At 37.4% G+C, this 26,769-nt stretch overlaps 1 protein-coding gene across 1 annotated transcript in view; it reads left to right on the forward strand.

Annotated features, from left to right (window-relative positions):
* NAALADL2 (N-acetylated alpha-linked acidic dipeptidase like 2) overlaps window positions 1-26,769 on the forward strand; it is a 218,059-nt gene that overhangs the window by 170,260 nt on the left and 21,030 nt on the right. The window contains exon 12 of the mRNA XM_041406077.1: window positions 25,546-25,639. Coding sequence (XP_041262011.1) covers window positions 25,546-25,639 — 94 coding nt within the window. The remainder of the gene's footprint in view (window positions 1-25,545; window positions 25,640-26,769) is intronic.

Consider the following 26,769-nt stretch of genomic DNA (forward strand, 5'->3'; position numbering starts at 1 on the left):
AAGGTATTACAAAATCCCAGCAAGAACATCTTGTTTGTAGAGCAAAAACGTCTTGTTTGTTTTTGTTATGAGTGTAGTCAAAAAGACAGTATTGCCAGTTTGCTGAGACACCCAAGTATTAAAACTACCACCATTACACCAATTAATGCTAGTTTCAGAACAGATGATGAGCCTTAAATTAGAATTACAAAATTAGCAGTGTCTTTCATAGAACTGGGGGCTGAAGACCCTGTATCAGAAAGAGTGGAGGTGGTTGAACTGTGTATTCTTATTTCAGTAGGGACAAGGAAAGAGATCATCCTGTTTAACGTCAGGGTTTGGTTTTCGGTCTGTTCAACACCCTTGGGAAGAGAAAAGCTCTGCTGAGCAGCAGGGAATGGTCTGTATCCCTGTTTCACCTTTGTGAGCCTAAAACCAGATTCCTGTTTGCTGGAAAAGCACTTCATTCTCTGCCCCAGACCATAGGTGTTAACAGCACTGAAAGAATTTCAGCGTGTAATGTAGAAAAGCAACACCCACGTTCCTGAGTCCATTCCTGCTGCGTGGGGCCTTGAGGCTTCCAGAGTCCCAGCAGGGAAGATATTCCCACCTGGCTAACGAGGAGGGGCTCAGGCAAATAGGCTCCTCCTGACCAGGGTCAGTTTGGCCTTCAGGACTCACATGCTCAAGTACGGTCCCATTTTCCATTTGAGTCCAACAGAATAGATTCAAGCCTGTTGGTTAACATTAATGAGATTTAATTAACCAACAGGAGTGATCATCCCATCCAGCAGCAGTTCCTTGGGCCAAGGGCTGGGTTTTGTCTATAGCAAACTAACCATAAAACCAAAGCAGTATAAAAGATATATCTTCCTACAGTGGAAATGGTATTTCTGTTTCATAAGCAGAGATCATATGCTGGCTATGAAGCTATTTTTTATTTTAATACCTTCTTGTAAAACTAATGGCTAGGACTTTCATAAATTGCAGCCTAATTCCAACCATGCACATATAATATTGATTTTAGAATGTACAGCATCTGGATCATCTATTGAAATAATTTTAGTTCAAAATTTAAACTAATATTACAAAGAACTGCATTTCAACCTAAAGTTACAAAGTACTGCATTTCGACCTAAAGTGTTTCATGACAAGAATCCAGCAGCCAATAAATGAAAAACAACATTTCAGAAGAGTAGAAGGGAAGAAAGATAGAAGTTGCTCTGGGGTAATGGAATAGTATATTCTAGTATGCTGCAGCCTTTTCCTCATCCAAAAGTGATATGACTGTAGAAATAGAGAGAAATTTCTTCAAAATCAGGTTATCAATAAAGTCCTGAATGGTGCTTACTTTGAGAAGTCATTCATAAAAATAGAGTTTTTTCTTAGTTATGTGATAATTCTTCCATCTCAGAGAGTGTTTGTCTTTTCCTTAGATGAAAGAATAGCCCATTTATTTTGCTGCTGAGATATATCAGTAATAGGTGTACATGGATATTACGTGATATTCTGAGTCAGTGCCATTTCTATTTAATCTGTTCTAAATTATCACAGATAAGCAGTAAAATAATCTCCATGTTGCTGCCATCAGATGTGATCCATCCACACTTGGGTGCTAATTTCTTTAGAATAATCAAACTCTGGATGGATAACATTTCTTTTCTTGTGATGAAACAGTTCTAATTTCTAAATGGACAAATAAATAGCAGCACATTTGCACCTAACTGAGGTTTTTTTAAATTTATTCAAAGCAGTTAATTGGTAAAGTTATTCTTCTACTGACTTATTTGAGCTGTGTATACACACAGACTTCATGAAATTGAAATACTTGGAGAAAGATATTACTAAAGATTATCTACTCAATTATATTTTCTGTATTTTTTATGAGAGATGTTAAATGTAAGACAAGTTTGTTTTTTATTAAGAGCGTACAGACAGTTGTAGGCTCTGGTAAACTGGCAGAATTTTAATCACAACTTTGCAAAACATCCAAGTCAACAAAAAAGTCACTGCCTTCTTCTCAATTGGCTTATTTTTGCAACATATCATGATTATAAGGGGTGTGTTGCTATTTTTTTTATTAACAGCTTTAAAACACAAAGGTGAAGAAAGCATAATTTTAGTTTTTTTTCATTTCCTCTCTAAGGTGTTTACTTGAGATACCATTTTGAGGAATCTATTTTTAATAACTTTGTGGCATCTGACAAGGTGCCAGCATTTCTTATCATTCAGATTTCACTTTTTAAACTATAGATTAGTGACCTCTGTTAGATGAATGCACCTGACATAAACAGATGAGCCAAATAATTCAGGTATAGTCCTGGTTCTCTGTGCTTCAGTGAAGTTCACTCTGGCTTCACCCAGAATGGAGTTAGTGGCTGACTTGAAGGGCTCACACAGAAATTATTTGTCAGCCTTTCAGCTGCTCATGAAGTGTTTGAGCCTGCAAGTGCAGATGCACTCTCAGATTTTCAGGTACGAACTGAGAGGCAGCAGCTGCAGATCCAACTCTTTATATTTCAGAATAAAATGTGTAGTTTTGGCTTTGTGAATGCCAGACCTGTTGGGAATTCAATTATAAAGCATATTCTGGATCCTGTTGCTAATCCCCCAGCACTGTGCCGTGCTTGAGACTGGAATTCAGTCCCAAGGCTTAAAAGGATGCAGAGGAGCACTCTGCAGACAAAGGGCTAAATACTTAGATTTATGCAGCTGAAAATCTTGATTAGACTCAGTGGAATAGGTGCTCTGCTACAGAAGTTTTAAGCATCATTAAAAAGAAAAATTGATTGAATCAACATGGAGAAAAAGTTTCTTTTTCTTGTCTTTATTTTCGCTTCAAATAAGGAGAACATTCCCTTGTATGGGCAGAGCCTGGGGCTCAGCACACTGTGCCCTTTCACTTGATTAGACTCAGTGGAATAGGAGCTCTGCTACAGAAGTTTTAAGTGTCATTAAAAAAGCAAAATTGATTGAAGCAACATGGAGAAAAAGTTTCTTTTTCTTGTCTTTATTTTCGCTTCAAATAAGGAGAACATTCCCTTGTATGGGCAGAGCCTGGGGCTCAGCACACTGTGCCCTTTCATTTTTGGGTACTGCTCTGCCATGAGATGATTTGGCAAAAGAGGTTTTAATAGAAAGCCTGTAGGTAATATAAGGAATTATATAAATAGTGTTAAAGTAAAACAATTTCTATAAGTACTTAAAGAAAATGTAGCAACTTTCACTGTTACATATCTTGTTTTTAATATAATTTATTGACCTTACCGTGGAGGAACATTTTTGAAATTTAAGTTTTCAGTTCAGCTTTTTTCCTGCTTTTTAGAAGTGTCTCAGGAAGAGTAAACAATTCTTAAAATAACAAGAACTACTTTCTTCCACCTGTCTTTGCTACATCACTTCTGATTCCCTACCTCTTCCCATCCTGTCACCTGTATCCCATCAAATCCTGAACTGAATGCCAAGATTTAACACCTGCTGTTGGAATTGGATTTTCAAAGGGCTTTGAAGGTAATGTAATAATTAAGATTATCAGAGGTCTCCATCAGTTGAAGGTTGCTGCCTCTGTGGTTCCCCTGAGCCAATCTGGAGGCTGCCATGGAGTGAGCAGGGTGAGGTTGGATCTGACTGAAAAGGAACCATTTGGGTTTGCTGTTGGTTTTGCTGGAGGCTTTGTTTTGTTTTCAGCTCTCAGATCTGATTTGCCATTCGAGCTTTGGTGCCTGTGGGAAGATGAGAGTGAGAAGTGCCTGTGGAGCATGGCACAGGGGTTATTACAGCAACAGCAGAATTCCTGGTAGGCTTTGAAATTTGAACTGAAAGGGTGTTAAAATTGGCCTGAGGAGGATTTGTTCTTTGCATGCCAGTTCAATGGCAAGTTGATTCCTAGATCTGCTTAAAATGCATGCCTTAAATTTAAATAGTCCTTTCTGCATCTGTTGTTGATATTATTCCAATAGAATTGTAGAAGAATCGTGGCTAAACATGCCACACAATGACAAATTGCTGTTTTTACAAAAAAAAAAACCCAAAAAAACAAACCAACAACTGAGATGCTTTGTGGATGGAGTATGATTTATTTTGAACTTTGAAGGAGAACATGAGAAACAGATTACAAAGCCTTTTATGAAACTCATTATTGCATCTGGACTTCAAGAACTCACTGTAGAAATTCTGATTGGAATTTATAGAACATGATTAAGAGTTAATGTGTAAGGGCTGTGTGTGTAATTTTAAATTCTGATGCTAACATCTGAGTCCCAACACTGTGATTTAGAAATAAATCTATTGCTTGTACTGGCAAAGTGCACAGGAAAAATCAAAAACTAATCAAAACTTTATTTAGGTTTTATTGGTAAGATTTACGTATATGTTATGGTTTGTATAAATCTGTTGTGGGGTTTGTAAATAGGCTTTCAGATCAGTAAATCCATTTGGACAATATTTGCTGAAAACCTAAGGAATATGCATTACTTGCATTACTTGGCATTTAGGGAAGTATAGGCTTTAGGGAAATTCCTAAAAATGCTTTCCTGTTTTAGTTCTGGCAACATTTATGGTGAGTTATTGAAAACTGAGCTCTATGAAAGCAGATTTGCATTTCCCAGTTTTATTAGGGAACCACTGTTTTTATTTACCCCTAATAAACTGGTTTCATAATGCAGCTTTAGTGTTGCTCAGTACCTAAAGAAAAATTAGTTCCTGTGCTGTATGTTTAAGAAAGCTTTTTTTCAGAGTTAAATTAAACACAAATCTAGTCAAGCTCGACTTGCAGTGTGGTTTGCTGTTTAGTTACTCAGACTCCAGTCTTTTTGTTGTGTGCTTTTCAATTTTTGCAAACTGTGTGACTTGCCACGAGCTGTAGTTAAATAATCACAGTTTATCTAATTGGGGAAATTACATTAATAAATGAAAGACAAATCAGTATAATTTTTTTTTAACAGAAAGTTGTGTGTTCAGGGGTGCATGGTTCTGGTTAGAACGGCACTACCTGATCATTTCTTTGTACCTGATAATCTGGCTGTAGACAGAGATTGCACTGTGCAGCCATTTAAAGGTTTTTGCTTTCCCATTCCGGGTATTCAAGACAAGGACTGTCACCAGGAGGACAGAGCTGGTGGCAGGGCTGGAACACAGGTCCTGTGAGGAGCAGCTGAGGGCTTTGGGCTTGTGTTCTTGGGAGAAAAGGAGGCTGGAGGGCAGGCTCTGTGACAGGACTGTGGGGATGGTGCTGAGCTGTGCCAGGGAGGTTAGACTGGATGTTAGAAAGCATCTCTTTACCAGGAGGATGGTCAGACATGGGAACAGGCTTCCTAGAGGGGTGCTCGCTCCCCCGAGCCTGGCAGTGTTTAAAGGCTTCTGTAGAATGCCCTCAACAACATTCTGCAGCCTGCTCAGCCTTGGGCTGAGCACAGAGTGGTCCTTGCAGGTCCTTCCCAGCTGAAACAATTCCAGTCTGTTCTCTGTGGATGCCTTCTGCCAGCCTTTTTCTTTAACTCTCTTCACAAGCCTGGAAAGGTTTGACAGTGAATTTTACACCAGCTCTGTGAAGTCTCATGGTTTATAATCTGGTTACCCAGCACGCAGAACATGTTTTTAATAATTGACTCTGGAAATTCACCTGTTCCAAGCATCAGCGCTAAGATTGTTCAAAGCAAAAGGGTTTCTTAGTGAGAAAAACATTTTGTAGATCTGCTTCATCACTAACTTTTATTTAAAATGGCAGCAGATTGAAATGCAGTCAGTTTGCCATGCCATGTCAGAGGTCACACGGCATGAGGTGAAAGCAGTCCTGCAAAGTTCCTGGGAATTTCTGCATTCCTGTTCAGCTGGTTCATGGGAACTTCCTTCTGGAAGAAAGAGCACTGATCCTACAGCAGTGCTCTGCCCTCAGTCAACACTTTTATCTTGGCATAAAAACTAATAATTCATGCAGTCTCCAGTATCAGCAGTAGCCATTCCTAACAGCTCTCTTGTAATATAGAAAGCACAACATGATAATGGATAAAAGATTATAAAATTATATGGGCACATTAAGACAGGTATGTGTGGTGGAATGGAAGATCTGATATGAGGAGCTGTTTAGCAACTGTTGCAAATACAATAAAAACAGAGCTGCATGAAAGAACGTGAGTAACAGGAGTGTGTCTTTACTACATGACTGGAAAGAAGAATTAAATTTGAATTTAAATGGACACAGCCTGCAGAATATCCTGAGTTAAATCATGACAATTTTGGAATCAATAATTTCCACGTAGCCAAGAAATGCTTTAAAATTGAGTATCTGGTCTCCCTGGTCAGTTCAAATTTGAATACTGTTTATCTTCTGTGAAACTGTGATCCTAGAAAAAGTACTTCTCCGCTAGGAAAAGAGCACATAATGAGAATATGTGATGGAATCCTTAACTGAACCCCTCAATACAGCACAGTTTGATTCTGGGGTAATTGCAAAGCAAGGTTGGGCCTTTACATAAGTATTTTTTAAAAATGATGAAGAAAATGGGCCCACAGAAGGATTCTGTCTCGACTGACATGAGCAATATTCTTCTGAACTTGGAGTTCCAGCCAGTGCATTGCTTTTGATTGACATATCTAAGGGAAATGTTAAGCTTTTTTCTTCCTTTTTTCTTGAGATAAACTGAACAAACTTGCAGCTGACAGGATCTCATATGAGATCCTAATGAGGCAAAGAGAATGAAACATTTCTTTTTATGCTGAAGTGCCAAAACTGTAATGACATTGTATCATGGTTTTCAAAAAAATACAAAGATAAAAAATCTTGCATGTAACTCAGTAGATATTTTGCATAATGTAGTGGACTGAATGCTGAATGTTGAGGAAATGAGTTAATCAAAACTCCTCTGTCTCATCTCTTTTTTTTCCTTTTCCACATGAGGTTGGGAATCTTCCATTGTGTTCCCTTTCTCTTACAGGAAGAAAATCTCTGTCCATGTTAAAATCTCAGAAGGGAGGGGAGAACTAATTATTTGGCAATATGGACCTATTTCCAATTGTGTTCTAAGTGACAGTTTGTTTTTTTTTTCCAGATAAAGTATTCTGTAGTTATTTTTTCAAGTATTTATCTAAACCAGCCTATCTCAGAAACTGTGTTCTAGATGCTTCATGTATATCACTTCATTTTAAAATGAGCATTATCCTAAATTAGTAAGCTATTTGCTGTTCCAAACAGCACTACTATATCAATGTAACCCACAATAAAAATATCGAAATGTGAAAAAAACTAAGGAGTCCAAATAAAAAGTAGATTTAACTAAAGTATCAAATTTTTTAAAAGTAAATAAAATTAGGAATTTCACTTGGGTTTTTTTCCAGATAAAGTATTCTGTAGTTATTTTTTCAAGTGTTTATCTAAACCAGCCTATCTCAGAAACTGTGTTCTAGATGCTTCATGTATATCACTTCATTTTAAAATGAGCATTATCCTAAATTAGTAAGCTATTTGCTGTTCCAAACAGCACTACTATATCAATGTAACCCACAACTGTGTTCTAAATGCTTCCTGTATATCACTTCATTTTAAATTCTAAATTAGTAAGCTATTTGCTGTTCCAAACAGCACTACTATATCAATGTAACCCACAATAAAAATATCGAAATGTGAAAAAAACTAAGGAGTCCAAATAAAAAGTAGATTTAACTAAAGTATCAAATTTTTTAAAAGTAAATAAAATTAGGAATTTCACTTGCTTCTAAACATCCTTCACTGGAAAAAAATTTGTGATTAAATTTAAAAAAACCCCATCATTTATTGAAAATTTCTTTACAAAATTTCCCATTTTGCCTCATTATAGTAAACAGGCAGTGCAATGCTGGCATGATTGTTCTTTACCCCACTAAGAATATTGCTATATTTCTTTGAAAGGCTCCTCTCCCACTGATTTTCTGTTGAAAACTGGATCACTCCTGCTTATGTCTAGAGCTTTGAAAGGATGAAACCCCAAACAGAAATATTGCAGCATTCTTCTCTACTGTGTCAGAAGTAAAAAAAACACAAACCACAGTCACAGCAGCAAGAGTGTGTCAGCTGAAAGAGATTAAGTTGGAATTGGATATTAGGAAAAAATTTCTTTACTATGGGGGTGGGGAGCCCTGGCACAGGGTGCCCAGAGAAGCTGTGGCTGACCCTGGATCCCTGGAAGTGTCCCAGGCCAGGTTGGATGGGGTTTGGAACATCCTGAGCCAGTGAAAGGTGTCCCTGCCATGGCAGGGGGTGCTACAAGGTGAACTTGATAACATATTTGATTATAGTCTACCTTAGAGAGGTTATTTTTTTTTCCAAATTACTGTGTGTAGTTAACAGATGAGATTAATTTCTAATGGAAAAATTCAGTTTCAGATTTTGTTTCCTGTTATCTGGCGCATTTTTTAAATAATCTGTATTTGCTGGAAAAGGACCAGGATACTCTAGAGCCATTTGTTTTTCTTAAGCAGAAGCAAATAAAAATAAACCTTAAGGTGCTGGGGTACAGCCATTGTCTGAACCCACAGCAAGTGCTTTTATCTCATCACACCATTAGAGTTACTAAAAATTACGGTCTCTCATTGCCTAGGTGTCACAAAAGGAATTCAGCTTGGTTTTTTTCTAAAGCAAAACTCTTAAACATGGAATTTTTCTGCTCTCGGTGCATTTTTCCAGGCCACAGTGCAGGAGAGTGAGGCACCTGTTAAAGGTGCTTGGCTGGTGCCCTTCAGCCCCATAAATAAATGTTCTGCTGGCAGATGTGTCCTGGGAATGGGAGGGCCTTGACTTTGGTCTTACTCAGCACTCATGTCCTAACAAGAGAAATTAATTTCTTGCTTGCCTAAGAAAACAGCCTCTTACACTGGCAGGAGCACCCAAATTCTGATATTTGTGAAAAAATTCTGAAATTCTGAAAGCTTTGGGCAGTTGTGTTCTGTTTATGTAGCACAACACAGGGGCTACCTGGGCATATTTTTGCAAACTGAGCTCTAGTTCCAAAATAAAGAGATATAAACTTGTGTCCCATTTAGTATCCTGTGCATTCAGCCTGTCCAAAAACAGGTGATATGTTGTTAATGATCTATTTTCATCTTCCATTTCTAGGCACAGTAAATTGCTGGTAGGTTTTCCTGGTGGACTTTTAGGAACAGAGATCAATACTTGCAAATTCATACAAAGTTTTTGAAAATAGCAAGCCTTTAGAAAATATTACAGTGCATAAAGTTATTTCCCAGTGTATTCTAATTTGGATCAGAAACCAAAGCAAGGAAGTGAGAGTCATGATGAGGAGAACAGAAAAAGGAAACGTGTGGGTTTGATCAATACGTTCAATTTTTTCTTTTTTCCCCTGCTTATAGTTCAGCTATGTACTTTTATTCTCTTCTAGCATTTGGAGGGGAGAAAAAAAGCAGAAATGATAGCAAGAATTTTGTGGTTTTTCAGTAAATTGGGATCTCAGTTCTCTTCTGTAGAGATATTTTATCCTGTAGCCTAGTCCTGGGTTAGGGATAATTTTGCTACACAGCAAGAAAACTGTTACATAAACCTAGTGGGCATGCAGCTGGGTGGATTTTGGTTTTTTGCTCTTTTTTAGGTGTCATCAAGACACATTTTTTAAAGGCTTGTAGTCTCTTCATATTCTCTCATGTTCATTGTGTTACTGTTAGAAGCAGAATGATTCTACTTGCTGCTTGTGTTTTTCTTTGCCTTAGTTACTATTAGGGCTTACATCTAAATTAAAGATAATTATGAGCATATATAAAATAAAAAACTTGCATCGAATCCAGAATGAATACATCCTTAGTGCATCACTCAGAAAAGCTGTGACATATGCTGCTGAAATATGTTTAATTTAATTAAAAACCTTCATGTTTTGTACCTTTCTGCTTGAATTGCTTCACTGATGTAGATCATAGAAGTAGAGCTGGTCTTGTGGGAATACTGTAGGAACAACAAAAACTACTTCTTTTGTCTTAAAATGCACCCTTTACTTGTCATGGCTTTCTAGTATCTCATTGAAAGGTATTTATATTTTCATGTCTTTTGTCTTATTTAAGAAAAGGATTTCAGTGGAACATCTTAGAGCTTTTGTAAGGAAAGCATAATTGGCCAAATTAACACTGTCACAGTTCCTCACTGCAGTACAGCATTAGTCTACAAACCTTGGCAGTGATCATTGGCTGGATACAGAGCCTAAACACACCAGGAAGGGCAATTCACTAATGCACATGAATTAGACTGAAATTGCTGCACTTATTGCTGGAGACTGAATCTCCAAATTCATGTTTGAGGAATCTACACAGCACTTTAGGTGTTACAGCCTGGTTGTACTGCTGTCTTTTTTCTGTGCTCACCTACAGCATCTCATACCAGCTATAAATGTTCTGTGACACTACAAAACATCTCCTCTGTCAGGCCAGGAGTTGGGCTAAGGCTGCCTTTAAGCAGAACTCTCAAGTAGCTGCTGATGAGCATTTTCCATATTCTTATACTCCTTTATTTCTTCCTACTTGCATATTGTCAGGTGTAATCAGTTAAAGGTGTGTAAATTGCTTTCAGGGGATTGAAATATATAATGCCTTGCATAATCATCTTTGTTTTCAGTATGTTGCTTGCAGGTTGTGTTCCACACCATCAGATAGTCTCACTTAATTTTTAAACAGCAATTTCAAAGGGACATAACACATAGAGAACCCTCCTCCAGAATAGCCCTACACTGTGAAAGATTGTTTTAATTGGATTTCCCTGTGAATTCTTCAGGTGTAAATTTAATTTCTCTGTAAAAAGTTGAAGATCTAGGCTTGCTTTTCCTATTTTTTTTTATTCTATTTTTTTTTTATTTGGGGTATGTTTGTCCACAGTCTTTTTCAGGTACTCCATGCATTTCTGTTGGAGGCTGTTGGCAGGGTATTAACCTGAGGAGAACTCTGCTTTAGAGCTCAGCTTTTTCTCCATCAGAGCACAGGTCTTGTGTGTCACTCATAGGAGAAATATGGAAGCAGTCATGAAAAATTGGAAAGTAAACAGAAAGAAATACAGTCATTTGATTTACAGGCTGACACTTGTCATTTTCATGAGGAGTCAAAGAAAACAGTGAATTTCCTAAGGTTCTAAGAGTTGAAGAGAGTATTTTTTTTTTAATTTCTATGCTCAGCTTGGACAGTTCCTAAATTTTCATAGAAACTATAGTAAACATGTCCTTGTAATTAAGCTAACTATTTCTACCAACTTTTGAGTTTTATTTGAACATGTGAAGCAATACAATCTTTTTGGAGGGCAACTAATCAATTATTTTCCCACCTGATTTTGAGTTCTTATTCATTTATTTAAATCTTTCTTAATTAGAAGAAGAAAAAAAATACAGTAACCATTCTTCTCATTCTTTGCATGAGCATTTCAGAGCTACTTGAACTAATGCTAAGCAACTCATTAGCAAAGTTTTATGAACTTCTAATTTTTGGATGTATGGTTTTTCTGTATTTTCTGAAAAACAGAACAAATCATTGGTGAGTATATGTGCTGTTGTAAAATCCTGCAGTCTCCTCTGATCCATAATTGTGTTTCTTGGGCTATTTTTACCATAATTTCCTTTGTTGAATTGGACTTTCAAGCTTCCATGCTTGTATGACTAGGTAGGTAATAAAATTATTGAAGTGTGACTTTGAGAATGAGCAGCTAATAACTTTAAATTTACTGTCTGTTCCAATAGTTGTAGTTTTTAAAGTATCTCAAAGGGCAGCCTAGGAATCTTGCTTTTAGTGTCCATGTATGCAATACTTCAGATGGTCTTGAGCCATGTGGTTTTAACAGGAAGATTTTTAATGTTAAGAAAGAAGCTCTTTCTCACTTCCAGCTTGGTTGGTTTAGTCCACTGAGTTGTGTTGCTTTTCTTGCTAGCCTTAGTGGTTTTAATTCAAATAAAGTAATGAAGAGAAAAATGCAAAACACATCCTTTACACTGCTAAGTAACCACAGTAATATGTTTAGAAAATGTATTGAGCTGCCTAATCCAAAACTCATGGAAACTGAATGCAGATTAATAGCAGAGGGATGTAATTAGGTTTGGTTGACTTTTTTTTAACCCTTGTGAGTTAAATAAGATCACTTTTCCTGAGAAGCAGATAGTGAGGGATGGGCTGACAATAGCAGAACTAAGAGCCTGGTGTCCACTCACATCTTTGAAGCAATAATGGCTTTTGAAAGGTTATTTCAAAGCTCAGCATCCATTTTCAGAGGGACTGGTGGCACTGGCAGATAAGCAGTGTGGGATCCTGCTGACTCCATCCCTGGGTGGGTAAACACATAACTCCAGTTAACATCCACAGCAACACAAGAGGATTCTTTTTAGTGGACTAAAACCCAAAATTAGTTCTAGATTTTTTGGGGTTGTTTTCAAGTCAGGTTTCAGCCACACTGAGATGTAAGACAAGACTGTGGTAAGAGTTCTGCTGATAATGCTTGTAGGTAGTGCAGATGGCTACACTTAGGTTTTTTATTTGCTTTAGTCTAGACAGACTTTGTAACATGCTGCTGACTTTCTTTCCCCTCAAATGTGAATTCAGAATGAAAATAAAATACCATGGATGAGATACTGTGAACCATTATGATATCTCATGCTAATTGAAGTTAGATTTCAGGATTTATGAATTATCTCTGCTCATTAGATTAAGCTAAAGAACTTTGAGGTCATTTAGTTCATTTGTGCTGGTACAATATACTCACTTCCTTTCTTCCTAGGTTGTATTTAACTACACAGAAAAAATCTTGTGCTGCTTTTTTTGATGAACTGTTCCACAATCCAAAATGACTTCTCACAAAGTTTTTTCCTTCTCTTGCTCAATTGAAATAGTTTTCCCTTAATTACATCACTTTCGGTTGTTTCTTTTAATTTTTACTTGGAAACTTGAATTTCCTGTAACTACTGTGTTCTGAATTTCTTTAGTAAAATAATTCTTTATTTTGAGATCAAAGAAGTCTGATATACATTAGCACTTTAATTATAAGCTACAGAATGATAACTGAATGAATAGGGTGAAGGCTTTTCTAGACCAGCAGGGCTGACAATTAAAAAGACTTTTGCATGACTTGCCGCATAGCCTTTTTTTTTTTTTTTTTTTTTGTTAAATATGGCTATTATTGTAAGTGAAGATTAATAACCACCAATAGCTGCTGGGCTCTTTTAATGTAACATTCTGCACAAATAAACCCCTCAGCTTAGATGGAACTGGTGCCCCTCTTCACATCCCCTCTTTTGCAAATGTCAGTTGTTACTTAAGCAGAAAATTAACTCTGTCTTCTGTCAAGTTTAACCTCTGTCTCAGGGACACGAGGGTTTTGTGCAGAGAATTGCTGGAGGACTGGAGATAAAATAAATATTAACAAATCAGCATAATATAGTGGTCTAATCTAATATTGTGTCTGGAGTCTGCTGTTCTTGGAATGGAAGGTTTTAACATCTGGGAATGGACAGACACAGCGATGCCTCCAGACTCCCCTGGGACAGCCCTGCTGCCTGTCACCCTCAGCAGGACCCAGCTAGAAGTGCTTAAAAACTGCCAGATTTAGCATCATTTCCAGTTTCCCTGTTTCAAATGTCTTGAGAGGGCAGTACTGATAAAGTGAAGTGGAGTTTAAATGGTGTTAGGAAACTTGGAGTTTGTTGCATGTTACTCATTTTAGCTAATGAGTGAATTAAAAAATCTGTCATTTTATAAAATTTGTCTGTAAGTGAAAACTAATTTTTTTTTTTCCTTAAACCCAGTTAAATATGCATTCTGATCAATTCCTCATTCCAAAAACATTCCATATTATTATTATTATTGGATGAAACTTGTTCATTAGGGATCAGAATCTTGCAGCATTATCCTATACCCAAAAGATCAGAACAGTTCCTGGAAGGCTTTTTAGTTTTTCTGAAAATAAAAGTGAAAACCTTTAAAATGTGTTTTGTGGTTTTGATGTATGATGTAGACATAGTGCAATATCTTCTAGAAATTTCATTCTGATGTCAAAATTCTTTTGAAGATTAATTTTATTGAGTTTAAGGCTATTCAGAGTACATCAAATGCCTTTCCAAATGCTCAAATTCATAGTACTTACACATTGCCTTTCTACTGGCTGGGGGAGGGAGAATTCTGAGAGTCAAGAAAGCCTTCATGTATTTTAAAGTATGAAAATTAATATTATATGTAATTGCATCTGTCTTTAATTTTAACATATGGAAGAGTTTTGAGATGAGTTTTTCTCTGATCTGTGAATTGAACTTACACTTGTACATGCCTATATTGCTTTGGATGCTCTCACAAATGTATTTGTTCACTCTGGGTCAGTGCCATATTCCACAGAACTTTTTCAGTTTGGAGGGAATTGTGTAAAATTTGGAATTTTACATTATAAGAGGGAATTATGCTGAATGCACAGATTACAGTATGCTAAAGAACATTTTAGGATTCTGATACATTTTCATTCCAGAGAATTTTTTTAAATCCATTCTTTTTTCCCTGGCCTCATGATCAAACCATTTCTCTGCATTGTAATTGTCTCTTATCTTGACATATTTGCCTTGCAAGTCTTTTTTCCTCCCGTAATCCATCTATAGTGTTAGATCAAAATGATGTTCCTCAGCTCTCCTTTTAATCTTGCCTTCTCCTCTCCAGACATTGCCCAGGCTTCTGTTGATGGTGTGCAGCAAATTCCAGTGTGGTTTTTCTCTAAATAGTTTGCTTTTTTCCAGACTCCATCTCTTTCACTCTCCAGACTCCTCAGCTACTTCCTTTTCATCTTACCTTTCACTCAAGTGATCAGATCTTCACTCTTGCTGTCCTTATATTTGGAATAGCAAATAGTAATATTTCCTGCCGTATTGGAAGTATATTCTTTTAAAATGTGCTTCTCTGTGTAATACTTGCTGTTTCCATCAGATCATGCTGCCTTTGTCCCTTTGGTACAGGAGCCACCTAAGGATACAGTGGAATGAAATGGCCATCATAATTTAATGATTTTAGTAACAGGTGTATGATTATAGACCCAGATATGCCAGTAAATCTCAATTTTACCTTCAGATACTTTGAGCTTTACAGCTAGGGTTCCTTATGAATTTCAAGGGCCATTCTATGACCTGAGTTTCCTTTCTCTGTTTATATAAATATTCTGTAATGGGAAAGATTATTTATTTTGTCTTCAATCAGTGTTTTTCAGAGACAAGCTAGAAAGATGAAGGAGTTTCTTTTTCAGGTGAAATGGCTGCCTCAGGAATATTCCAGCTAATTATAAAATACTTCAGCAAGTTCATCAAACTGACCTGGGATTTCCTAAGACTCAAAGGGTTTGTCAGACTTGGCATTTCCCCCAAGCCTGAGGGGAGGTTGCTCAGCCCCAACACATTAATCTTTAATTAATGTTTTCTTTTTAAAATAAAACAAGCAACCTTACCCCACCTTTATTTGTCAAGTTATACTGTTTAATTATAGATCTCCTTTTGAGGTTTAAATTCAAAATTAGTACTGTAAGTCAACTGATTACTTCTTATTTTAGTTACATTGAAGATTGAATGTTCTGATACAAAAAACAGTGGGAAAAAATTCACAGAAATTCCTCTTTTGAGTTCTGATACTTGTAAGAGGCTTAAATACATTTCTAGCTTGGTAAATCCTATGCAAGTAAATCCAAGAGCAGAATCTAACCCTAATTGAAGTAATTGCCTAAGAAGGAAATTGAGCCTGTTTGTGGAAGTTCCAGCAGATATTGGTGTCTGGGGGCAGCCCCAGTGAATTCTCCCCTGAGGTGGAATGTGCCTTTTAATGTTGATGGGTCTTTCCTGTGAGCTCTGCACTGCAGCACGATGTATTTTCAGCCTCCCTGGGATCCTCAGCTCTGGGGGTCACTGGTGTCTCTCCCTCAGGGCCAGTCTGTCGTGTTTAATGAACTGTCACTGCTCCAATCCTGACTGATTAGAGCGACCTAAGAGGAAAAAATTGTGTGCCTTTGCATCAAGAGATGGCAAGAGAGAAAAGAGCAGTATTTTCTCTGTGTAACTATTAAATATCTTAGCTTTTCTGAGTTTGAGAGGATAGGGAGACTTTAATATGTAATGTCATTAATCTTTCCATAATGCTTGTTCTGTTGAGTATGCTGAATTGACTGTCCAAGTTTGACAAGTTCCTCAAGGAACTATTTCCTCAACCCATTGTGGATGATTTTCTTCAGTTGTTTCAACTCCTAAATTCAGTTTCTTTCTTTCATTGTCCCTGGTTCTCCCTAAATTCTGTCTAAGGACTGGCTGCTGCCTAGCATATGTTCTTCTTTCAGTAGGGCCACTTAGAAGACATAATTGCAAACAAAATTTGGGCTGATCAGAGGCTCCCCTAATAAATAGCATTTCCTCATCCTCATCTCACAATCTCCACAGTCAGGTCTGACTCATTTTGAAGGTCATACAAATGCAAAATTTAAGGATGGTGGTATATTAATGCATCTCAGTCCTGATATCGTGATCATTAATGTGGAAAAATTGTATAAATGAAATTGAGATAGATGAGAAAAAGTAGGAAAAAATGTATTGTCACAATAATGGAAGAAAAATAATAATGAAATCAAGGAGAATGACTGTTCGGTGCTGAAGCAGATTATATGCATTATTTTAATTAAGAGTGCTTAATAGTACATATGGTTTCCCTTGAATAATAATTGCATGCTGATGAAGTATGATTAGAGATTTTTTTTTTTTTTGGAGTTCAATTAAATCAAATCCATTTCTGTAAAAGGAGAGTGATTAAAAAGATGATATCAAGGTCTAAACTGAATGCTGTGGCTGAAGCTTCCTATTGCAGATTTCTTTATTATTACTCTCCTCTGATGACTATTATCTAGTTTTTAACAATGCTACAAGTTTCAGACAGAGTCCTGTAGATTCACTGAAGAAGTGGCTTTACAGATCAAATAGAAACTTGGCAAGTCCTTGGATGTCCTTGGGTATGTGATCCTGGGGTTGTTTCCAGTCTGGGGAGACTCTTGGTTCACACATGCATCTTGAAGCATGTGAGGAGATACTCTGATTGTCAGGGCTCTAAGGCAACATACTGTTTTCTGGGCTGATCTCTTTCTGTGGAGTGCTTGTGAACCTGGGTGATTAAATGCAGACTTGCACTGCTGCTTTTTTTTCTCTCTAAGTCATTACTGTCTGCCTTGGAAGGCTCCGAGACCAGCAGGGCCCAGCCAACTGTCTGGCAACTGTTAACAAAATTATCAATTATCTTGTTGAGTCCCATCATCTTGTTCTTTGATTATCCTGTGAGTAAGGAGGGCTGGTTGTGCTAACATCCTGATTGGTGCCCTAAACACACACATAAGGCAGGGAAAGGGAATGATGCTCATTAACAGGGAGCAAACACAGGGAAGGCTGTCCAGTAGCATGGGGGATCATGGTGTCCAGGCTCTTAATCACAGCCTGGTTTGTGTTTTCATGCCAGTCCACAGGAATCTGCACTGACACCTCTTGTCTGTTATTCTGAGGGGACTTTTACTTTCTTTGCTTCAAACTTCTCTTTATAACAAGGAAAAAAATGTGCTTAAGTGTGTGCACTGATAGCTAACTGCATGTTTTACCCTGCAAATGTCTTTATTACACATGCAAATAAAGAAAAGCAAGCTATGTAGTTTTGGTTTAAGGTAATTAACATCTGTCCAAGATGCAATTGCTGTACATGATAATTGTCATTTGAGATTTTTCACTCTAATCTATGGAGATAAATTTTGCTTCCTATTTCATTGCATATTTTTCTTTGTACCAGAACAATAGGTAAATCTGTTTCCTCAGGACTGCTTGTAGCCAGCTTCAGGCAGCTAGCATTGCTCCTTTCAAAAGGATCCAGCACTGCTTCCCTCTCCTGTTCCACACCTGAAGAGGGGCAGAGAATGAAGGAATCTAAGGGGTCATTTCCAGTGCAGTGATGGTATCTGTGTTTATGGGAATGTTATGTGCAAATCATTCTGCTTTAAAGCAAACTTCTCAGTATTTGTCACCCTCTGAGGCCACCAGAGCAACCTGGCTTTAATGTTGGAGCTAAACAAGAATTAACACTAGAGCACATTTTTTAAATTCTCTGTAAGAAACCCAGCATGAGGGTTTGTAAAGATTTAAAGATTTGTATTGTCATGGTGTGGCCTCCTCAGCCAGAGCTCAATAAGTCAGACCATTCTGCTGCATCCTTTTGCATGCTCATAACCATGTACACTGGGGAAAAGTCTGACTAACTCTTTTCCCTAACTTTTTAATCTAGTGGTCCTTCTAGAAGTCAACTCAACACTGTCTTTGCATGCAGATACCACAAGAATTTGATGTGCATAAATATGAAATAGATTATTAGAAAATCATCTCTTGCTGCTTACATTTATGTGCTCCACAGCTGACTTCATGGCTTGCTGTGTCAGCAGTAACCCTGTGCAGACAGAAAGTGGCTCTGCCTCAGCTCCAAACAAACTGGGTTGAGCACAGGTTCATGTGCACAGTGCCAAGCCTAAGTCAGTAAAACCATTATCTTGGATGTGAGTTAATCATCCCCCTTCTCTGCCCCTGCGGTAACAAGAGCGTGAGAACTGCCAAAAATGGGCCAGGCTCTGACTGTGTGAGGAGCAGCATGGTGGATAGAAGGTAGGAGTGGAAAGAAACTCTGGATAATATCAAGGAGTTATAACCCAGGACATAAGGAATCATTCCTCACTATAAATTAATGCAATTGAAAATATTTTTAATGGAATGATATAAAATCCTCAGTTGGAAGGGATCTACAAGGATCATCAAAGTCCAACTCCTGGGACAACCCCATCAATCACACCATTATATTAGAAAATTCATATAAATGCATTTAGATACACAAATATATATATCTCCATTTACATATAATCTGAAAAGTAGTAATTTCTATAAGTACACAAAAAGAAAAGCAGAGAAAAGTATGAATTTCTTTTTTGTGCGAGAAACTGAAAGTAGCAGGATCAATGATCACTCCCAGCTGTGAATGAAATCCATACAAAACGTAATTTAACTGTTCTAAGTGCTGTATATTACTAAATTGGCCAACAAATTAGATTTTAAGCAAATAAATCACTTAAGAGGATTCTTCTGACCTTAATTTATCAGTGCCTCAGAACCTCATCATGGATCATGTAGAAAACATAGTGTGTAATCATGTGAATAGAGATCTGTATTCCAGAGCCAGCCCAAGCTACCATAGTCCTGGATTGTCTTAATATGTAATTTTGGGGATGCCTAGGGCTGTGTGCCATCCTAATGCAAACAGTCAAGTGCTGCTTGCTGTACACAGGATACCTGAAGGGAGGGAAAGTCCATTTTTTATTCACTTTTATTTCCTAATCAATATTTTCTGTGCTGAGTGAATAAAACAATATTACATTATTTGGGGGTGGGGGGGTGTTGAAATAAAGTATTTAATATTTGCAAGAACTCATACTTTCCTTGTTCAGAAGTAGGTATTTCTTATTAATTACTGTGCTCTGGTTCACCTGCTGTAGCAGACTCACCATAGCCCTTTCTCAGAGAGCCCTCTACTGTCCTAAAATACAGCATGTGTCTGATAGCCCAAAATACCATTTGATCTGTGGTGTGAATACATGCCCTGGTGCCAAGGTAGATTTCAGTAAGGGAAAAAAAAACTCAAAACAAACACATGGTATGACTGAATATTTAAGAAATTTGAATTTTTGAAGTTTGACAACTTTAATGCAAAATGGAAATGCTTATGGGCAGATTTCTGTTTCTTTAACTAATCATGGGAATGTGGTTTTCAGAAAGATAGAGGCTCAAAGAACTGGTTGTTTTCTCATGTTCCTGCCTCTGATTTTTCTTGTGTGAATCAGTTAACTGTTTTGAAAGGTGATGAATATAAAAAAAAACAAACCCTGCTGTGTAGACTGATTCTGCAGGAAATTTTTCCACAGTAAATTGAGATCCCACTATTAAAAATACTCATTAATTTATCATGAGTCTCACGACTGCTGCCATTCATCTGGTAACACTAGGTGCTGAAATTGTTATTGCCAGAGAATCACAGATTTCATTTAAATAGACTCAATTTCTCATGTTTAATTAAAGAAGTCTGATAGCATTAAGGAAGTTGAGTGCATGGGGGAACCAGAAGAAGCATATTCATGAAATTTGCTTGTATTAATAAAAATATTTCTTCAATTTTGCAGGGGGGAGAAGGCTGGGAAGGCTGATGAGTTTAACATTTGAGATTACTAATACTGTGGTTCTGAGAGGGGATCTTAATATATGCAGATATTCATTCCTTATTTACATGGGCGTGGAGGCTGAAGCAGTTGTTTATAATTGGCTTAATGTCAGAAGATCTCAGCAGGTCACTCTGCTCATCAGTATGTGTGGGAAGAGAGACCCTTGATGCAAAAGATGAACACCTGAGATTAAACAGTGCAACAGCCAGTCACGAAAGTTAAACCTTTCCACTCAGCTTAAGGAAGGAACAAGAGGAAAAAACTGTTATTTTCAACACAGTGTCATTGATCCCTCTAAACAGCACAGAATTTTGCCGTGTTCCTTCCCCATCCATGACCCCCAGGGGTAATGTGTGAAGGGAGAGGTGCCAGGTGTGAGGGCAAATGTGACTTGAAAAAAATAGTGCTGATATCCAAGGAGGTTGAGGCTCAGAGCTGCTCAGTCCCAAGGATTGTTTGGGTCTCTTAGGGATGGGGGGATGTTGAGTCTGTAGCTGAGATTCTGCACAGGTCTACCACACTACCATGTCACATAACCTCTCCTCTCACATGGTTTGTCATGGTTTGGGTGTATAAGCTGCCACATGTGTGCTGGTTTCCTCTGGAAGTGCGCAGATGTCATTAAAGTGTTGTTAACATGCATGGAATAAAATTTAAAAAGTATGTTGCAAAGGCAAAGGGCTTGAAATGAAGAGGAGTTGTTGCTGCACAACTCAGGTTTCAAGTAGCAGAGCCTCATTCTTTCCAGCAGGTAAAACTGGAGTACAGCCCTGCTGAAGACATTGTTTACAGAAGGATAAACATGGCAGTTTACCTGATTTTTTAAGTTATGTTGTTTGTAACTTGGCATATGAAGAGATCTGAGATGTCTGTTTGGATTTTAACACTCCTAATGTAACTAAAAATGTCCTAAAGGCTCAGCACTTCCACCCACTGGGGTTTGCATAGCACAGGCTGGATATGACACAGTTTCAAATTCCACCAAAAAAAAAAAACACCCAAAAAACCCCAATATTGGTGTGTAAACTTCTGAGTCAAAGAAATTACTGCACGCTGCATGCTGGTGTTTATTCTAGCAGATTGATCTCTCTCATGCATAATATTTTCATATCTTCATATCCACTAAATATGCTTTAATTTTATTCATCTTGCAAGTTTCTGCTGCTGTGGCAGAATGGAGGATGGGTGGCTGTGCCTGCCTTGTCAGGAAAAGCAGACAGCACTCGAGGCATGTCCCTGCAAGGCGGGCTCAGGAACAGCACGGCCCCAAAGCAAAACTGAATCTGTGTAACAGAGACTCTGTGGAGCCTTTCACATTTATCTAGCCTGGGCTTAAAGTATTCATATTTTTTAAAAAATTAAATTTGCGTGCCAGCAGACATGCTTTATGTTGCTAGTAGGCAGCTTGGATGTTTGAGGAAGAATGTTGTCTTGAACACTGAGTTTTAACTCCCTGAGAAAACAGCTGTGACACACAAAAAAACCCCAACCTGTGATGAATCCCCCCAAACTCCACTTTATTTCATTTCCTTATTTGCATTGTAAAACAGCTAAACTGGTAATGTATATTTATAATTTATATAGAGGAACATATTGTGTGCATTTAATCCAGGTATTTTTTTTATGTCACAGTCTTTTAGAAAGTGCTGTGGATCCATCTGATGTTCCTGAAAATTGGATTTTATAGTCAAATTAGGTTCATAGATAGGTAGAATTGCAAGAATACATAGTTCCTGAAGGAATAGTTTGTAAAACTCTGGAGGAGAAAAGAACCTACAACATCATTTGGAAATGTCACATGATACTGAATCATCTTTAATACCAGCTTTTTTTTTTTTTTTTTAAAGTTTGTGATTTTTCCTTTTATCTTTTGGGATCTACACAGTGTCAGAGAAGTAAAAGCAGGGATAGCAGTTATTTCCTTCCTACAAAGATGTTTATGCCTTTAGGTAAAAGACCTTGAAATAATGTTACTTTGGTATAAACCTATTTTAAATATTCAGATTTGTTTCGCAGTATGCATAGAATCACAGAATAGTTTGGTTGGAAGGGACCTTAAAACTCATCTTTGAGCTTTGCCATGGGCAGGGACACCTTCCACTGTCCCAGGCTGCTCCAGGCCTAATCCAGCCTGGCCTTGGACACTTCCAGGGATGGAGCAGCTTCTTTGGGCAACCTGTGCCAGGGCCTCACCATCCTCATAGACAACAAACATGTACAACTCTACAATTATTGTTACATTTTATATTAAGACTTATTTTTAAAGTAATTGGAACTTTATCAAATAAATTTTTGTTTATCAAAAAACACCTTTCCCACAGCCGAGTGCATTGTTAGTCATTGTTTTTTCTTTTTAAAATAAGAAAATCATTATGGGATGAATTAGCATTTGAACTCTTAAGATCTTTTCTTAGACTTGATAATTGTGAAAATGTTACATCAATTATTGTGTATTGTATGTGTATTATGTATAAATGCTGTTGGAGAAGTTGTCATTAGTGTTTTAACCACTTCAGTATGGGAATAGAATCAATCATGCTGCTTTTGCTTTTCACTTCATGAGAAAATTGTTGTCTTTACTCTTAGCTAAATTATTCTTGCATTTAATAATTCAGTAGTCAGTCTGATGCATTTTTCACCTGGGAAAAGGGGGCCAAAGCTTGTCTTTATTTTCCATGTATATTCAGTGCTACGCTCGGGGGAATGGTATATCCAAAAATAAGACTATAAATAAGAAATCAGTAGCCTTTTCTGTCTTGCTGCTCTATGTGGGTTTGATATATGCTCCTGCAGGATTATTACTTACTCTGTTCAAATCAATGCTCTGAGCTTTCCTTTACATGATTGATTTCTTCCAGATTAGCCCACGAAGTACGTGATTTAATAAACACCACTGCTACCTGTTTGCTAACACACAGATGTCTGCAGTGGTAGACAGAGACTGTAAAATTTCTGAAAGTGCTTCAGTCAGTCGTAAGATTTGGATGATATAACTTTATTTAAGTAGGAAAAAGAAAACAGATTTGGTCTGCTATAGTTGAAAGCAAACTAAAAGTCCTTGGAAGAAACAGAAATAAGGCAAGAATTCATTAAAATTAAGCCAGATTCTGCAGGAGATAATGATATGAAGGAAAATTGCTTACTAGGGTATTGTCCTCTTTAAATGCCACTTTCCTGCTTCACAAAAGAAGCATTTTTCCCTTGCTTTTGTGTTCTTAAAAATTGTAGCAGATTGTAAAGCATCAGCAACATTATAACTGCTGATGTCACTTCCTAAAACACCTGTAGATATGTATTTGTATTACTATTTAGTGAAAGTTGTAGCAGAAATGGGCTGTCAAGGAAGAATTTAAATGTTCTGTAGTGCTGTCCTGGGGTTCAGTGGGTGTGGGGTCCATATAGAGTACCTGTTTTTTATTTTATTTATGTTATTTCAGTGTCACAGTTGCTTATGTGTAGCAACTCACAGGGTGCTCATGCTCTGAGCAGTGTATCTTGCAAGAGTTCCATGCAGGACATGGAAGGATTTTGTGTGTCATTTGGATACTTAGAGTCAGATTTTTTATAGTTGCCTCTGGCTGGATTATATGGACCTGCTTTAGGTGCAGTCTTTTACAGGGTTTAGTTTGCCCTAACAGTTTCATTTTTTGTCTTTCCATAATACCTCTCCGATATCTCTGAGACCAGTGTTTTTTAGTGCTTTCCAGACAAACTTTCTGTATAATTACTAGTAGATAATGTAATGGCTTTTGAGCATTGATGGCCTGAGGAATTGGGAAGTTTCTTCATAAGAAGTTACTGTGTAATGCTTTAATACATCTGTCCAGATATAGTATTTTTTAAGTTCACTCTTAGTTCTTTGTTTTTCCTAATAATGGCCTGACATAACATTATTCCTCCCTATATTTTCTCTCTATATATATATTTTTTGTGCCTTCTGTGATATTGTTTTCTCTGGAGGTAAATCTCCATAGCTTCACAGCACGTCTGTGCTCAGATGTGGGTTGCAGTCTGATACTCACCATATTCCCTCAACCCAAACCACTCTGTGGCCAGGTCATTTCTTCTGTGCTTTCTCAGAAATGTTGTGAGGTTCTATTAATCTTTCTCCAGGAAACTTGTATTTCTGATATTACCCTGCTTTCATCCACTTTCCTGGGAGATGGTTTTCCCTTTCAATTGCTGTACTGTTGTTTTTAATATTACTGAGGCTTGTTGTCTTTTCTCGCTACTTTCTACTGCAAAATTAAAATGCTACTTTTGGCACAGAAACTATCATATTGCTTTTGGAGGGTAGATATTATTCTTGCTCCCCCAACACCTTGGGAAGAATTGTACAATATTATTCTATTCAGTCCACATTTTTATCAACACGGTCACCATCACCTGCAGCCATCATTCCATTTTAGAGCACAGCCTTAGAGGTATTTTTTTCCTTTTTTGCAATATCAATATATGAAGAAGATGAATGAAAGTTTCTTGCATGTTTTTGTCAGTGTGTTTTTATAGCTCCCATGAACAGTGATGGACTTGGCAGCCTGGAGACTGAAATCCTCTGTTTAATCACAGCTAGGTGTAGTTCAGCAGAAAGATGTATTTCTATACACAGCCCCTGTAGCATGTCTAAGCCTCGAGCTGGGGAACTGACCTTCTGTAAGCAGAAAAAAGCTCTCAGGCCTCTCAGCCCCTGCCTTATCTGTGAACTCTTCAAAAAGAAGCATTCATGCCATTGAGTTTTTGTGGCAGGTGCTGACATCTACTCTGGAGTGGACTGAGAGCTCTCTTTGGGGAATTTCTTTCCCTGAGTTCCTGAGAGAAAGCAGTGTTCTATCCAGCCTGGAAGTTGTACATCGTGCATCAAGATGTCACATAACACTTCCAAAGGCAGTAGGTTTTCAGGTCAGCTGGCATTTAGCCCTAGGCTTGATCTTCTGATCATTAATGTCTGTGATTCTTTCTTTTAGTTGTGAAAACTCTCAAAATCCAATAGCTAAGACCAGGGAACTAAGTAAAACTTCATTCCCGTGTTTAGAGTATTGAGATATTTCATTTGAAAACAAAGGAAAAAGATCCTCCAGAGAATCCTGCAGCATTCTAGGCCCAGAGAAGACACACTGCACAGAATTGTTGTGTGTGCTCATAAATTGTATTCTCTGAACATTTTGTAATGTTGTATAGAAAGACAATGGTCCTGCTCATATTCCTTTTCATAAATATGTGCTTATTTCCGTGAAAATCCAATGTAATGAAAAAATATGCTATTCCAGAAGAAGTGCTGGCTATTAAATCTGCTGGAAATAATTTGACTGGGTTTTGGGTCTTTTTGTATTTTTCAGCTAACAGGACAAGTGACTTTGCAAATTGCCACTGATCCAGTTTTGCCGTTTAATGCCCTCGACATCGCGTTAGAAGTTCAGAACAGTCTGAAAGGTAATTTTCATTAGAGGAATATTGTTCTCCATTATTACGGGGGGGGGGGAAAAACCATCATCTAATCCCTGATACATATTTTCAATACTTGGATAATAGCCAGTGATTTTGCTAGTTAAATAGGGCCATTATATAATGCTGAATAAAACAAAGTTTTCAGATTTCTTCTGATGTCACTGTGTCAGTTAAGCAGTACAGGTTACCTGTAGCGTTCTAAGACCTTTGAAAAATATTTCTGTTTATAGGTTTATGAAATTCTTGAGTTGATCTGTTAAATAGAGAAATAATTTCTATAAAATCACACCCAAATTTCACACATCCTTCAGCAGATTGCAAGATCACATCTCAAATGTAAAGACTTTTTGCAATCTTCAGGTACTAACCCTGCATTTCATTCACTCCCTACACTATAAAGCACCACTTTTCTATAACACATACTCATAGAAGTACAATACCTTTTCTTTAATCTTTGCCATCCATCATTGTGAAGATGTAGGAGTCAGTAGGCAAGTATTGGTCTGGAACCAGTGAGCAGCTAAAAAGACAAGTAATTTTAGCTCTGTTGTGCCACATAAACATTGGTTTAGTTCAGCCTAAACACAGCAGGGGGTGATCATCAAATGAAGTGTGGCTCAGCTGGTATTCCTTCAACTGAACATGAGATATCTTCTATTGTTGTTCCTTTTTCCTTATTTTGAGTAACAGGAAACGTTGATTTAAACTGACTTTTTTCTCCTCTAACTTCAGTTAGATCATTTATCTCTACCACTTCAGGGCAGAGAAAATTATTTCCTAGGCTGTAGGGCCAGCAGGATAAATTTTCTCCCAGCTGTTCACTTTGGAGTTTTGCTTAATGATTTTTCTCATGGCTTTCATGTCTTGTCTGTCTCTGACTTCTATAAAAGAACAGTTTATATTCATTTTGGAAAACATTAAGACAATGGTCCTTTTTCAGTTACTTAAATGAGAAATTGTACTTTTTTTTATGTGGCTCATGGGTTTATTCATTCTTCAAAAGATTTTATGTTGAACAAACTTTGCAGTTCAAAGTTGGAATGTCTTAGTAAACTGTTTCCTTCTCCCACTCAATGCAGACTGTAAATGTAGAAAAGATGAAGGTGCATGACATG

Source organism: Onychostruthus taczanowskii, unplaced genomic scaffold (genome assembly GCF_017590055.1).
Source record: "Onychostruthus taczanowskii isolate IOZ18803 unplaced genomic scaffold, ASM1759005v1 scaffold24, whole genome shotgun sequence".
Taxonomy (NCBI): Eukaryota; Metazoa; Chordata; class Aves; order Passeriformes; family Passeridae; genus Onychostruthus; species Onychostruthus taczanowskii.